Genomic DNA, 15,536 nt, shown 5'->3' on the forward strand with positions numbered 1-15,536 from the left:
TGAATGGACACGGCACATAAGAATGTCAGTTCCAGCAGACAATCTGGAATGAAATACCCACCATGCCTCCAGATATCTCCCTAGCCAGCTGTGCGAAGAAAAGAAGGATACCTTCTGGTAGTCACCCCATAGTACTCCACATAAATGTTATGAATTTCCAGACCTCGGGTGAAAACGAGGAGCCGTGTCCGTAACTCATTCCGCGGAGAAGGCTGGTGTGAGGAGCCAGCTGTGGCGACGCTCCACCCCGCGGCCAGCCCCAGCCCTGCACCGCACCCCTGCCACAGCGGCTGCCTAATAAACACATCATTCGCTTTTCATCGCAGCCGGAACATTCACATTTTATTTTAAAATTTAGTGGGAGAGGCAAAACCACGTTACGCCTCTCCATTTCTAACGAGGGGGCATGTTTTCCGGGAGATACAGCCGTGTTCTCATTGTTCCACGCCAGAAGGATGCGATTCAGACACTTTTTTGGCTCTGTAAGTGGCTGTAATGTGGTCACCTTTTTTTTGGCTCTGTAAGTGTCTTGACAGCGAGCTTTGGGTTGGTTGGTGGACACAAGAAGAGGGAGCATTTATTTTTGCATCCACTCTCACATTTGAGGGAGACAATACAGCTACCCATGCAGGAGTAGGCAGATGAAACCATCTCAGCAGGCTGAGCCCAGATAATACAAGACAGATGATCAGCTCAAGAGCCTCCGTGCAAGGACCGCCCGCAGAAGAGCTCCCACAGAGCTCTCCTCTGCCAGCATCTCCTTTTCTTCCAGCATCAGCTTCCAAGCCCAAACACAAAGAAAACACTGCACTCCCCCGAGCAGATCTCTAAGCAAGAGGTGCCACAGGGCTCACCAGCATCTCACCAAGATTGAAGGGCTCATCATGTGTAAGCTAGACTTTGTGTTCTGAGAGGCTTTATAAAATGGGGCTGCTTTAGGCCTTCTTCAAAATAATTTCAGTCTCCTTGTGTGGGTCTGAGCAATGGGAAAAAGTTATGTAAGTGCCTTTCTCAGTGCTAGCCCTGCTGACCCTGGAAGGTGACCTTGTTTTCTGCACCATGTGTGGGTGGCTCCATCTAATGGCCTTTTGCCTCTGCTGGACAGTTCTACATGACTTCTGGCTTTATCCACACTTTATTCTGACTTTACTTGTAGTTTGGTCCTGATACAGGGCTGGATGGGGGTAGAGCAAATGTTTGATGGATGACTCCTTCCCCAGGCAAATCATCACCTCTGTCTGGTATGAGTTAGGGGGATTCCACCTCTCTCCTGAGATGCAGCTCATGCTTGCTCATACAAGGATCTTGGACTTCTTCCTACGACAAGTCAATCCAGCCGGCTTTGCAGAAATCTCACTGGTATGACATTTCCCAAACATTAGCTGATCCCCCCAGCATTCATCTCCATGGATTGTTACAGCCCTCTTTTATCTGTGCTGGTCAGCCCCATGTGTCACATCCTTCAGGAAGATAAACTGGGTTTTATAATGAAATACAAGGCCAAATTCACTGCTTCTTAATCTGCATATAATTCCACAGATTCTGGTGGGATTGCATTAGGTTTCCAACAGCAGAGGCTCTGGCAGTTTCTCCACATGACTGTGTGTTGCTTTCAGCAACATTTCCTAACACAATGATAGAACTCATTTGGTGAGATAGCTATAAAAAGAAATTTTTGTTGAGACCAGTACAAAATCCAGGCTTTATTGGTCCTTCAAAAAGAAAGAAAAAAAAAGTTGGATTTTTTTTTTTTTAATGTCTCCATATACATGTCTCTGTGAGTACTACATAGGTCCAAAAATGGGCATGTCAAGACACTGAGGTTTTCTAAAGGAAGGAGAAAAATTGGAGAGGGAGGAAGAACTCCACAATAACTGACTTGTGGTCAAGAGTAAATTTATTTTACAGAAATGTAAAGTGGTGTCTTTATTACAGCACATCAATTCCCTCTTAAGGAAAAAAAAGCCCTGCATGGTGAAGATTATTTCATCTACAAGAGAAAGGTTTATGGGCAAAGAGGTTTTGGAGGGAATCAAAGGCAAAAAATTATTAGCATTAGGAATAGGAGAGAAGAAGGAAAGCAACATATACTGTGTATTCCAGTATCTTCACAAAAATGCTGGAGTTCCTCTGGGAGGTCTTGTGTCTAAATAGTTTGGGATTCAGCATAGCTGAAGTTTGGTGAAATTCTGTTATGTGCTGTGTATAGTCCATTGGAAAACACCAAGTAGTACCATCTGGTCTTAAAACTTGGAGCCATCTGAACACTGCACAGAAAGCTGATCAGGTACCAAACCTGTGCTGAGGAAAGGGCTGGGAAGTTCAAACTGCAGTGTGTGCTTGCTGCCATAAAAATGGTAAATAATATGTGTAATATAGTAAGGCTGTTGGAGTGCAGCCATGGGAACAGGCAGTTCATGACTGGGAAAAAACCCAGGCCTTTGTGCCCCAATTTTCCAATCAGTTCAGTACTAATAGCTGTTCTAATGCTCCTGGTAATTCCCACATCTTGCCCTTACATCTCTCTCCTAACTGATTAGCAGATAAGCAAGATTAAATTTTGTCTTCTAAAATCAATATGTCATTATAGCCAATGGAATAAACTTACCTTCCCAAATATGTGCATAGGTGGTCTGTAGACAATCATCAGATGGTTGCAGTCTTCCCTACTGGACCTTGCAAATATTTCTAATCAAGTAGCACATAATATTTTTTGTATTAGAAGCTTCAGGGTTCATTTCAAAAGATGATGTTTCAAAATCAACACACATTTCTGAAAAGATGAAGGGCATTTAATCCAAGAGACAAGCGTAACACAGTAACTCAGCACAATGCAGTTGATCCTTTTGGAAGACTTTGAAGATTCCCTGACTTTAACAAGAGCACCTGCAGAGTTTTTCCATTGTGGGACATGCTCTGAAAGGTCAGTGTTCAAACACACCCAGCAACCCCCCCACGTAACATCGTACAAGGCTACCCATCATACACAAAGCTTCAATAGACTTGATATTTCTCAACAATGCTGAAGTGAAAAAAACTCACCTTGAGTTTGCCAGGAAGTGTCATCCTGTGGTTTGGAAACCAGATTTGTCCTGAAGCAGACATCTGTTACAACAATGCTTGTTTGCTTGCAATGCAGAACTGCTTGACTGTGTACTGGGAAAAGGACAAAAATAACATTTGCAATATCTCTCACAGTTTGAATAATTTAATAGATTCTTGAAAAGATCCTATTCATGCATAGTATCAACAGATGTGACCCTTCCTCTTGTGTGAATTTCAATCCCTGTCATTAATCTCAATCCCCATCTCTGCTCAGGCTAATTCCATCACGTGGAGAATAACCCATGATGATAAAGAGCAGTTTGTGCAAAATGAGCAAAATAAGCATATTCTGAGGGATTTTACTGTAATTTATAGCATATGGAAATTTGCCCTTCAGGGGACTGTAAGTCAGTTCAGATCTATGGGGTTAGTCTACCCTAAACAAAAAGATAAAAGAAGGGGTGTGAACTTTTCCAGGTATTAAACAAATGAAATCTCTGGGGATTGTTAACTGGAAACAGCTGCTTTAAAAATGTGCTCAGAGCTGTCCCTGCAAAGTTTCTCAGCCTTACATAGAAATTCACAGTCAAAGATTTAATAATGGCAGGATTCCCTTCTCTTTTCACAGTCTGGGGAAATATAACAAGCTTCTTTTCCTATCACTTTAGGAATTTCTTTCCTTCGGATCTTTACATTTATAGTGGAAACTGCTTTCTTTCAGTTGGGCTTCCTGAGAAATCTGAAAATGCAGCGAAACCAGGGACATGCTGTGCCTCTTGTAAGGAATTCCATCAAATAAAGCAGACAGTTTTACAGCTGAAGCAAAAGGTATGAACACTGATCGCTCATGTTTTTACCAGACCTGTATGTTTTACAGCAACTGAGGTTAATTTCTATGTTTGTAGACATGTCACTGACATGTGGTTCTTGCACATACAAAGAGAAGGGCAATATATTTTAAAATCATGTAGGAATGATATCTCTCCCTTATGCTCCTGCACAATTTGTAAGCAGATTGCTACCCAAGTTCATGGAGCTGTGTTACAAAGCTCAGGGTAACAGAGCCTGACAAACACCCATCCCAGGCTGAGCCCAGGTTTCTTGGCAATCTGTGCTGGCCTGAGCTTTTCATTCACTCTGAATGCACAGGATTTTGGACATGATCCACCTCTAAGTAAGCACGCGCAAGATATTTTATAGATGTGGGAACATGATTTTTCATTAATAGGGTGCGGGTTCAGAATTCTTGACAAATAGGTGTGGGACTAAACAAAAATATCACTATCTTTAAATATGACTTTCCCCTTTAAAAAGAAAAACCCTCAGTCACAAACCTTTTTTTTTTTTACCTATTCCATTGCTAGTAGAGAATAAAGCATTTAGAAACTTTTCCTGTGCATTAATTGCTCACATATGTAGCTTCCTTTTGCATTTCAGTAGTGCAATAATGAAAAGAGTAGTAGTAGTAGTGAGATAATGCAGCCTCAGATTTTGAGAGCCATGTGAATGGATGCAGGTGGTGCCTTTTCTGGTGGCATCTCCTTTGAACACTAAGGTTCTTTCAAACTGAAGCTCTCTGTAGGAACATTCTCAGCAGATCATGCTGACAGGCTGTAATTATTTCTCCCAGGGTACTCAATTAATTTCTTTCCATTGTGTCAAACACAATTTGGTGTATTCACTCATTGCATTCGATGTTGCTCCTTTAATATTAGGAAGAAAGAAATCTTCCTTATTAAAGTGAAATTGACTGAGGTTGGAGATACTCCCTATCTCAAAACATCTTGTATTCCTTCTGAATCAGTAGGAACACAAACATGGAAGTGACAGAATTTCATGTGTGATGGAAATTCTGTTTTTCAAAAAAATGGTAGCAGAGAGGTTAAAAAAGGACCCATGCCTTTGAGTGGCTGTTTCTCCAGCTGTTTTCCATGATGCTGAGCAGGCTCACACTGACCTCCAGGGAAGGATCTGGGGGTCACATTGTTGGCCACATTGTTTGCTCGAGAATTGATTGATGGAATTAATGGGAGGTTTTTGTGTCTAACTTCTGCTGTTTGATGCTTGTGTTCAAAACTCATTCCAGGAAAACTCAGACCATTGAGACCTGTCACTGTAGGCATTTGTATAGTAGCTGTGGACAAATTAAGCAGCTCACTCTCGCTTCATAGCTAAATCCTGTCATAGTCCCTAACTTATTTCCCCCCACCCCGTATGCTCTAGTGAGACCTGATCAACTTGGCATCCTCAGAGGGAGCCCACATGGTTGTGCTCCACACAGAAGGAGCTGAAAGAGAAGGTTCCCAATACCCTCAGCAACTGTTACCCCAAAGAAAGGAGAGTTTTCATCTATGCTGAATGAAGACCTGGGCCCATGGTGCTTCTCTGCCCAGGGAGACATCCACCCTCATGTTTCACCAGCCACTCTCCATGGCCAAGCTCTCCTGGGGAGGACATCTCTCAATAGCTGTGGTTAAAGCTGCTCTGTTTTACATAGAAAAGTTCATTTCTATCTGCCAGGGAGATGATTTATCAAATGAGTCATCAGTCTTGTGGTTAAGGCTTTCAGATTTTATGAACTTTATTCAAAATTGTGGTTAGTAGAAAAGCCTGTCATCCAATGAGATGCACTCTCCTGATAGACTAGAGGTCTGTGGGCAGTCCTAGGTTGATCTAAGATTTTGATGAAAGGGAGAGGAGTGGAAAGCTGAAAAACTGGGGGGGGGAAATATATCTGGCATGCTGACACACAGCCAACAATTAAAAGAAGAAAAAACTGAGTAAGCTTGGTCCTATTGCACAGATGTGTTTAAACATCTTAATTAGAAAGCCATGTTCCACATCACTACTGACAGGCACTGTCCAATTTTCTAAACCACAGACCTCCTAGAAACTATGCAAAACTCCAAATGCAGCATGCAACACAGCACATATAATACTTGTTTCTAGAACAGCCTTTCTTTAGAATTTACCCTTGCTAATATTTGCATGCATATGGTAAAAATAACCAAAATATTATTTTCCAAGGACCATTAGGATTCGGAGCTGTAGATGGAGAAAGCCAAGGTTACCCTGGACTAGGATCCTGGTTCAGCTAAAAGGTGAAACAGAAATTAGGCCAGTGAGTATATCCAATAGCTAAGAGGATGTGAGTCAACAACAAAAACACATGGTTTGGCCCAGTGCATGTAACAACCATTTTCTGGCCAGAAGATATCAAAGAGCAGTGAGCTAGACCAGAGTCTGGGTATTTTGGCACTCCTAGTGTGTACTTCAAGTACATCTGAGTCAGTGGGGAAGCATGCATAGATGCTTTCACAGCAGCTATGTGATTTCTTTTCTAACTTACTCAGCCTGGCTGGCAGGAACAAGTAAATATTTAAGTATCAGAAGGGAATACACTACCAAATCCACTTCATGATGAGTGTTTGCCACTAAATGCACCTTTTTACTCCAGTCTGACCATTTGCAGTATGACCTGAAGAGTATTCATGGCTGGGTCTATGTACTCAGTGACAACTATTTTTCAACTGATACAGCTATAGATCCCCAGAATGAGATATTTACATGCAAACTAAAAAGAGGACTTCAATTAATCTGCCACTCAATTGTGGCCACCCCTAAGGAGAAGCACGCACTGATGACACTGAAAATATTCTCAAAAAAACTACTTTAAAAATATAATAATCTCAGGTAGCCACAGGATTTGACTTTTTGTCTCTGTTCTAGCTTGACAGCATTGGAACTGCAGAGTCCTTGATTGATTTGTGTCATGTAGTGGAAGTTTGCACCATGGTCCTTGCAAGCTTTTCCTTTGTATCCAGCCAGGAACCTGCTCTGGGTAGGACATACATCTAGGAAACAAAACTTTGCTGACCAGAGCCAGCCAGTAGATCTTCTCATGCTGATCCCTGGCCAGTGAGGCTGTGAGAGCCCCAGCTAATGAATTTTCCTCTTCAGCTCCAGGGGTAGGATGTTGTGTCCCACAGAGTAGCCCTCTATGTTCAGCAGCCCCACAGTTTGGTCTGTGCTGCACTGGCTGGGAAGCTGGCTGAGAAAGCTGCAAGGTCACTGGCAAAAAAAGCACATGCTTTCCTTTGAAAAAGCAGGGATGACAGCTCACACCAGAGCTATAGATGTGCTGAATCCCCCTTTTTGGTGTGAAAAGCAAATTCATTGGAGTGAGAATATAAGAAACACCCTCTGGGACTTCTGTGAAAATGTGATCTCATCCAGCCACTGATTTCTGCAGGGGTGGAGTGAATCTACCTAATTCTTGTTAGAATACATCATGATTCTTAATTTGCTTATGGTGCAGTCATCCGGTCTTTGGAACCACAATTCTCTCCTAAACCTAACTCACAAATGGCTGATAAATCCTTGTGTTCCTGTCACCACATTTTGATTTCCAGTCTCAAAATCAAACTGGTGTTTCAGAAATGCCACCAAGAACTATCTCAGCATTTCAAACTTTTTTTCCTGATTTTTTTTCTTCAGAACTGTCCTGTGCATTCAACCCCAAACTACAAGCAGCACAGGCTGCCTTTAAGTTTTAATCCTTAAGCAATAACTTGTTTGCCAAAAGAAATTTTCCCAGTTCCAGTAGGTACTGCAGGTGCATAACACTGTGGTTTTTCCCTGTGCATTACAAATACTAGGTTTCAGTAATGGCAGAAGAATATATGTAAAATAATCAAAGAAACAGGTAGGACTCTTAGAAACAGCCCAGCTCAGAGAATTCCAGATAGCTGATGAAAAGCTTTGTCAAATAGCAGGAGTCATCATCTATATTATTCACTGCAGCTCTCACAGGCAAATGCTGCAGAATTCAGCATCAAATGATCCAATAAGCCAAATTCATTCAAGAAGCAACAAAGTTCACCCAGGGGTAGGTCTGCACTGCTATTACTGAAATAGTTTTCCAGTTCAATTTGGCAGTGCAAAATCCCTAAGTCTACACGCAGCCACTCACCACTAATAACCTTCCTTCCTCACTGCACATCAGCCTCTTGGCTCTTCCAGGCACCCTTCAGCTGCCTCTTAAGAGACTAACCATTTGCAGCGTATTTCTAAATATGTTTAATTATTAAATACATTCAACTGGATAGATTAATATTCATGGATAATTAAACAGGTAATAGATAATGACAGTTTAAACTGTAGTGTGCAATTCTGCTTGCATTCTCACTTACTTTTTCTTTGTGTCATTGCATAGAGCAGATCCAGACATCTGAGAGGTTAAACAGTGTGGTTACGTTCCAGGGCCAGATTCACAAAGGATTCGGGCTCTCAGTTAAACCTATAGAAAGTTAGTGGCTTGTGCAGCAATTCAGGACTTAAATATCTGAGCAAATATTGCCCTGAGAATGGCCGTAAAAGAATAGAGGAACCTTGAAATAAGGAAAAACAGGTTTCCTGAGAAGCAGTAATGAGACTCGAGTTTTTCAGAACTTGATGCTGTATCTGTCCTGAATTTCCTCTGTCCTCTGTTGGATTGGCTTGCAGTATTTCCACCATGACTTAAAAAGTGAACAGACTCACAGAATAAGAATGTTTTTCTGATTATATCACTCAAGGATAGGAATAAACTCATTATATTTTCTTGAAATATTTAAATAGTTGTTTGTTCACATGAAAGCTTAAATAAGAATGTAATTTTTCTGGCTGAACAATGAAGGTCTTACATAGATTTTTTTTTTTTTTTTTGTCTTGGCAGGTTGCTTTGCTGCCAAATAATGCTGCTGATCTTAGCAAGCAAATCACTGGTGAAAAAGTGCTTGCCTCTAACGCATATATCCCTGGCCCCCCAGGCCAGCCTGGCCAACCAGGCCCCCCAGGTAATACCAGAGGCGTAGAAATGGGCAGGACTGTTGTGCAGGAATGTTTAGGACTAAAAAAGTAAATTTCAGTCTGCCAGCATGATTTCATATTTAATTTCATAACATATTATTTCATATATTTTGTCGTTTGATTGATCTATTATGTTTGCATTTGTGCTAAATTAAAAAAAACAAAGAAACAAACAAAAAAACTTTATGGGTGTTATGGTCAGCCTCTCTCAACTGTCTGTCATGATCCATTGTAACTCCATGTGTTTCTTGGCATGCAAGTTGTGTTTGTCCTGTATGTGTTAAATTTCTCCCTCTCCCTGGGATATCTCACCTACTTCAGTTGTCATTTCCTGTATTTTAACTCTGTCTTAAAACTCCCTCTACTTCATTTCAGGAATATCTATTGCTTAAGCTCACAGTCAGTAGCAGAGGAAAAAAATGTGCTTTCAGTTTGTAGGAGTTTGTGCCAATTCTTTTATTTTTCCTTGTCTGATTTGCAAGGATTCATCTGTTGGTTTTATGTTGTATCCCAGATTGAAAGGAATCTGAAAAGAAAAGTATAACTCCACTCACACCATCTTTGCTAAGTTATAGATTGAAACACAGTGAAAAACAGAAATTCTAAAGCCCAAACTTAATCCAGACACCTCGCATCTACTGGCCATCAATACTCAAAATTTTGCAAATTCTCTTGAATGCAGCTCTAATTTTGGGCCAGCAGTAAATCCAAGCATTGTGCTGGATTTCATCAGGATTTTTACAGAGTATTGGCAAATATTCCTTATGAGGATTGATTTACTCCCTCCTCAACTGCACCCCACCTTCCTATTTATATCCCCTTTTGCAATCTTGCTTTGTTTTCTGAGTCATTATCTCATTTTCCTGGAGGATGAGTTTTTTACAGAGTATTGGCAAATATTCCTTATGAGGATTGATTTACTCCCTCCTCAACTGCACCCCACCTTCCTATTTATATCCCCTTTTGCAATCTTGCTTTGTTTTCTGAGTCATTATCTCATTTTCCTGGAGGATGAGTATCTTCAGTTCATCATAAGTGCAAGGACAGTATGTTTAGAAGTTCAGCTACAGACTCTGAAGTGTAGAGTGGGCTTCTTGGCAATTCCTCCAAGGAATTGCAAAGGCCTGGCCCTGCAGGTCTCCCACCCACTGGGTTTCCTCTTGACTGAGCTGTCCGAGGTACTGCAGAAATCTGAAAACCACCCCTTAAAAAAACCCTTAAAACCCTTGCTCACCTCCTCTGCTGACCCGCCAGGGAGAGTCCCAGGGAGTCATCACTGAACTTGAGCTGTCTCCTTTTGAAAATCCTAGCTGTACGTATTTGGTCCTACTGAAAGCTTTTTACTCTCTGCCTTTCATTCTCTATGCTTTTCATGCACCCTCAGTATGAATAGAAGTGTTTCCTCCTCTAATCATGAAGTGTTTGAGCTAGTGACATTTTAATGGTCTTTATGGTCTGCAAATGTTGTTTCAGGTGCCTGATTTCCTGGTTTATGTTTCCTACTGTTTCTCTTGAGCTAAACATATGTTTTGTTGCCTGAAAAGTAACAAGAAGAAGCTGAAAATTATATAAGCAAAATGGAAGAACAGAGCCTCTTTTCCCCTAACACTTTGGCTATTGCACTGGGCAAAAGAAAGATGCAGCCCCCCACTGGAAAGAGCTTGCTTGTGTCACCCATGACCCAAAATTCCCATGACTTTTCTGAGGCCTTCTTTTTATGAGATGCTCCTAAATGTGATTTGTTCTTCTTTGTGTGAAAATGAGGCATTTGTGCTTTTCTCTTCATTCCCAGTCTGTGTCTCCAATCACCTGGCAGACTCAAATTCTTGTTATACACAAGATTTAATTGTTTGGTGGTCATCTCTTGTAGGTACTGTGACAAAGGTTAATGCTGTCTCAGATGGCTGCTGATGTGCAGATGCAGATAAATTGGTTGTGTTGTGGTGGATTTGGATGTGTTTAAGTAACCAGCCCATTGGGTCTTTAAAAAAAATCGTTCCTCACTTCTTGCACTGATGAAGTGTCATGAAGGCTTTTCCTGGCAGGTAACTTTTGCTTTTGATTTCAGGGGCTCCAGGACCCAAGGGGAGTCAAGGAGCTCCTGGATTACCTGGACCTCCTGGCCAGCCAGGCCCTCGTGGATCAATGGGACCCATGGGCCCATCTCCAGACATATCACACATCAAGCAGGGCAGACGGGGCCCTGTGGTCAGTATTCCTGTCTCCTGCCATGCACTGCACAAGTGCCCTTAGCTCCACAGCTTCTCACACCCTTGTGACACTTTGTTTTCTCTTGCAGGGCCCACCTGGAGCCCCAGGGAGAGATGGTAGCAAGGTGAGGAGAGGTACCTATTTCCATAAGATGGGCACATGCACATGTGAAGTGCAGGCTCGCTAGAGAGACTCTACTCACTGGCAGTCACACCCTTTTACAACCTCATTTCCTTTGTAAAGACGAAAGCATCCTGTTTTCCCACTCCTCTGTGTCATCCTTCTGCTATTTTGTGTTTGCCATTCCTAAAGTCTTGCAAATAGTCCTGCCAGGCTCTATGCCACACAGAATTATTTTCTTTCTCTGCAGCTCTTTTGGCTTTTCTGTGAAGAAATGTTAATGCTTTAGCCCTTTTCATTCATTGTGAATTCTTCCTGTTCACTTGTTACTGTTCTGGAGAAATATCAGAAATTCCCCACTCTGTTCCCACTAGAATCAGCAGCAATTTCTTTTCATTCCTCCTTCACTTCCTTTTCTTTTTCCAAACAAGAATCAGCTGATGGTTCTTGATCTGGGGACAGTAAGTGAGACTGCAGAAGACAACTTTTACAATTTTCTTTAGTCACAGCAAACTAACTGAGGTGGTATTGATTACAGGGGGAGCGAGGAGCACCAGGACCAAAGGGGATACCTGTAAGTATTCCACACAGGAGGAATTTCCACAACAGAGTGATGTTGACTCCTAACCACAAGTCAGCCAAAAGTTAAAGAAAAAAAAAACTCTTGTGCCAAAATAACAGATAATTTACATACACAGAAAATGGTGTTGGAAACAAAGTAATTACCTGTTTTCATCCAAACATTTTTTGCTACAAATCTCTTCCTTTGCTGAGGGTGTGACTGAAGGCAGTAGGTGACACCCTTAGAAGGCAGAACCATGCAGGGCTCTGTTTAGTAGAGTTCAACCTCTGGTCCAAATGGGAATTTGATCCCTGGAACCTTTTAAAATCCAGCCCCTTACCTCTCTCAGATTTGGGAAACTAGAGGTTTTGAGTTCCAGAAGAAGGAATGAATATTGGAGATCTGTTTTCAGGTGACCTTGTTTAAAAAATCCCTGTGGTCCCCAGCAGAGGAAGGACATGGATCTCTTTGAGCAAGTCCAGAGGAGGCCACCAAGTTGATTAGAGGGCTGGAGCACCTCTCTTGTGAGGAAAGGCTGAGAGAGTTGGGATTTTTCAGCCTGGAAAAGAGCAGGCTTCAGGGTGACCTAATGGCATACCTGAAGGGAATCCACAAGGAAGATGGAGAGGGACAATTCACAAGGGCATGTAGTGACAGGACAAAGAAATGGCTTCAAACTGAAAGAAGGCAGGCTTAAATTAGATTTTAGATATTAGGATATCTTCTGTGAGGGTGGTGAGACACAGGCACAGGTTGCCAAGAGAAGATGTGGGTACCCTACCCCTTCAAGTGCTTAAGGCCAAGAAAGATGGGGCTCTGAGCAGCCTGGTCTGTTGAAAAGTGTCCCTGCCCATGGCAGAAGTGCTGGGACTATACGTTTTTTAAGGTCCCTTCCCACACAAACTACTCTATGATTCTATTCACTTATTTAGGGTATTTTCTCATTGGTGGAGTTGATTTTTAGAAGTGTGACGAGTAGAGTGTGCTCAGTATTAACAGCTTATTTACTGTGTGTAGTCAGCTAAAAGAAATAATGATTTTCTAAAATCAAATACTCTCTGCATTGTAATTTAGAAAGTGATGGACAGCAGCAAAGTTACCATATTGAAAAGACACTTGACAAATAAAAGCAGTCTTAAAAGAATTTGTTGATTAATCATTCTAAGAAAGTAATTTATGTCAGTTTAATAAGCAAGAAGACAAGAAACTAAGATTAATCTCCTCTATTCCCATGAGGTCTGAAGATATTTTTATGAAGCAAAGGAATGTGGTAATGTTCACAGGGGTCCCAGGATGAGGGAAGAGATGAGAAAGTTGACTCCATATTCAGAAGGCTTGGTTTATTATTTCATGATATATAATATATTAAAAACTATACTAAAAGAATAGAAGAAAGGATTTCAGCAGAAGTCTAGGTAAGAATAGAAAAGGAATTAATAATAAAGGCTTGTCTCTGACTGAGACAATCTGGACAGCTGGACTGTGACTGGCCATTAATTAGAAACAACCAGATGAGACCAATCACAGATTCCCCCGTTGCATTCCACAGCACCAGATAAGAATTGTTTACAGTTTGTTCTTGAGGCCTCTCAGCAACTCAGGAGGAAAAAATCCTAAGGAAAGGATTTTTCATAACACATGTCGGTGACAAAGGAATTTTTAAGTGTCAAAAGGGCTGAGCATCTTGTAAATGTTAAGCTCTGTCTGCAAAAACACCTGATTCTTTAAAAAAAAGTTTCCTGGTTAAAGGTGGTTAAAAAAACGGCCATTAGCTTTTGGCAACTGATACAAAGCAGAATTTTACTGAGCAAACCCTGCAGGAGTAATTCTATCAGCCAGTTTGAAACCTGTAAGAGCAAGGTGGATTGTTATTAATGGCAGTGCCTTGTGACTGCAGGGCCCACCGGGTTCATTTGATTTCCTATTGCTGATGATGGCAGACATCAGAAATGACATCGCTGAGCTGCAAGAGAGAGTGTTTGGACACAGGACTCATTCATCAACAGAAGAATTTCCATTACCTCAGGAATTCACAAACTATCACGACACGGTAGACTTTGGATCCGGAGAAGACTACAAACCACGGGCAACATCCAGAAACACCAGGATACAGAAGGCAGACCACCCTTAGCTATTCCTACTGAAAAACAAAGCCTCTTTAGAATTCTTCAATATAAAAAAATGCACTGACAATGTTATATATATATATACACATACATATATATATATATATATATATATATATATATATATATACACACATACATATATATATATATATACACATACATATATATATATATATATTTATATATATATGTATCTTATTTCCCATTTTTCTTTCTGCTTTTCCTGAACCATGCTGCTGCCTGTACTGTAGCTTTCCTGGTTCTTGGTAGCCTCCTTGCAGAAATTCCATACCGCCAAGCCTGCACTGTGCATTGTACCTAGACTATCAAAAAAACCTTCTTAGCATATAATATGATTAAGGTATGCTCTAGCTTATAACACAGACGACAGCATTCCATCTGCCTACTTTGCATTCTATGTCCAAATGACCCAGTACACAAATTTTGCCAGGGAAAAAGGGTTAGCTGAACATCATCCTTGATTTATGTTGATAATGAACACCTTGGTCCACAGTTACTTTATGAATGCAAATAAATTATACCACTAAACTCAAGTCTCTAGCTACTGTCCCCAGGCTTAGGAGAGTGTGAGAAGTGGCCTCTCTGTTTCACAGCAGAGGCCATCTGTAAGTGAGGCATGCCTTCTATTATGCATCATCAAGGCAGAAAAAGGCAAAAAAATGTTGAAGGGTTAAACAAGAGTGGTGCTGCTTAATCAGTAAATTATTCGGCTTTGTGTAGCTAGAGTATTGTTCAAAGACAGTCAAAAGATGTGTGTGTCCTAAACCATTTTAGGAGACACACAAACACTACTTTTTCCTAACCATTTTCCCACTGCTCAGTGTGAAGGCCAGTTAGCTTTCTCAACAGATTCTTGTTGGATACATTACACAAAGATAATCAAGATAAAGGGGATGTTTAAATCAGGAAACCAAATAAAAAGTGAATTAAGCAGGCTTATTGGCAAGAATGAAATATATCCCAGCCTTGCAGAAAGAGTCAGGTTCTGACCTCCTGCAGGTGCATATCTTCCTTGGTGAAATTCTGAAGTCTGAGGGAAATCAAGACCAGAGAAAGGCCTCATGTTTGCAAAGAGCTTCCACCTGTTTTGTTCCCCTGCTACATGAGACCAACCTAAATGGCTTTCACCAAACTGGAACACAGAGTGGCAGTGTGTTTGGCTGGGTGTATGAGGAGTGTGAGTATGTGCAGGAGTGCACATGACAAAACATTTCAACTGGTACGAGGATGGCTAAGGTGAGGTACTGCACATGGGATCCTACACTTGTGAATGGGGATAAAAGGGAGTGCCCTTTATTTACACTGGAAAATTGGATGCACAAGTTATACCATACCTCATGGATGATGTATGTTGCCATTTCTTTTGGATTACTACAGCTGCTGAGGACTTTGCCATGCTTAGAATATAAAGGAGTATATTAAGCACAAAATATCAATGTTGTGTCTGTGTAGCTGCTACTTCCACAGTATTTGTAGTGTTTGGTAGTGTCCATGTCGCAAATGCAAAGAGAAAGTTGTTACTTTGTCATGTTTTTTAGGGGTGGCATGTTCTAGTAGAATAAATACAGGTAAAAATAAAAGAAGGGCCTTTTCAGATA

General features: G+C 41.2%; 1 protein-coding gene across 2 annotated transcripts in view; it reads left to right on the forward strand.

Annotated features, from left to right (window-relative positions):
• The window catches only part of CCBE1 (collagen and calcium binding EGF domains 1), a 92,842-nt gene extending 78,824 nt beyond the window's left edge, over positions 1–14,018 (forward strand). Inside the window, exons 6-11 of one of the 2 annotated variants that reach the window (XM_030236648.2) lie at positions 3,767–3,873; positions 8,762–8,882; positions 10,964–11,103; positions 11,195–11,230; positions 11,765–11,800; positions 13,686–14,018. In XM_030236648.2, the coding sequence (XP_030092508.1) occupies positions 3,767–3,873; positions 8,762–8,882; positions 10,964–11,103; positions 11,195–11,230; positions 11,765–11,800; positions 13,686–13,919 (674 nt within the window). In that variant the 3' untranslated portion in view covers positions 13,920–14,018. Of the gene's footprint in view, positions 1–3,766; positions 3,874–8,761; positions 8,883–10,963; positions 11,104–11,194; positions 11,241–11,764; positions 11,801–13,685 lie in introns of both variants that reach the window. The other variant, XM_030236650.2, reaches the window with a different exon arrangement.
• The last annotated feature ends 1,518 nt before the right edge of the window (positions 14,019–15,536 follow it).

Source organism: Serinus canaria, chromosome Z (assembly GCF_022539315.1).
Source record: "Serinus canaria isolate serCan28SL12 chromosome Z, serCan2020, whole genome shotgun sequence".
Lineage (NCBI taxonomy): Eukaryota > Metazoa > Chordata > Aves > Passeriformes > Fringillidae > Serinus > Serinus canaria.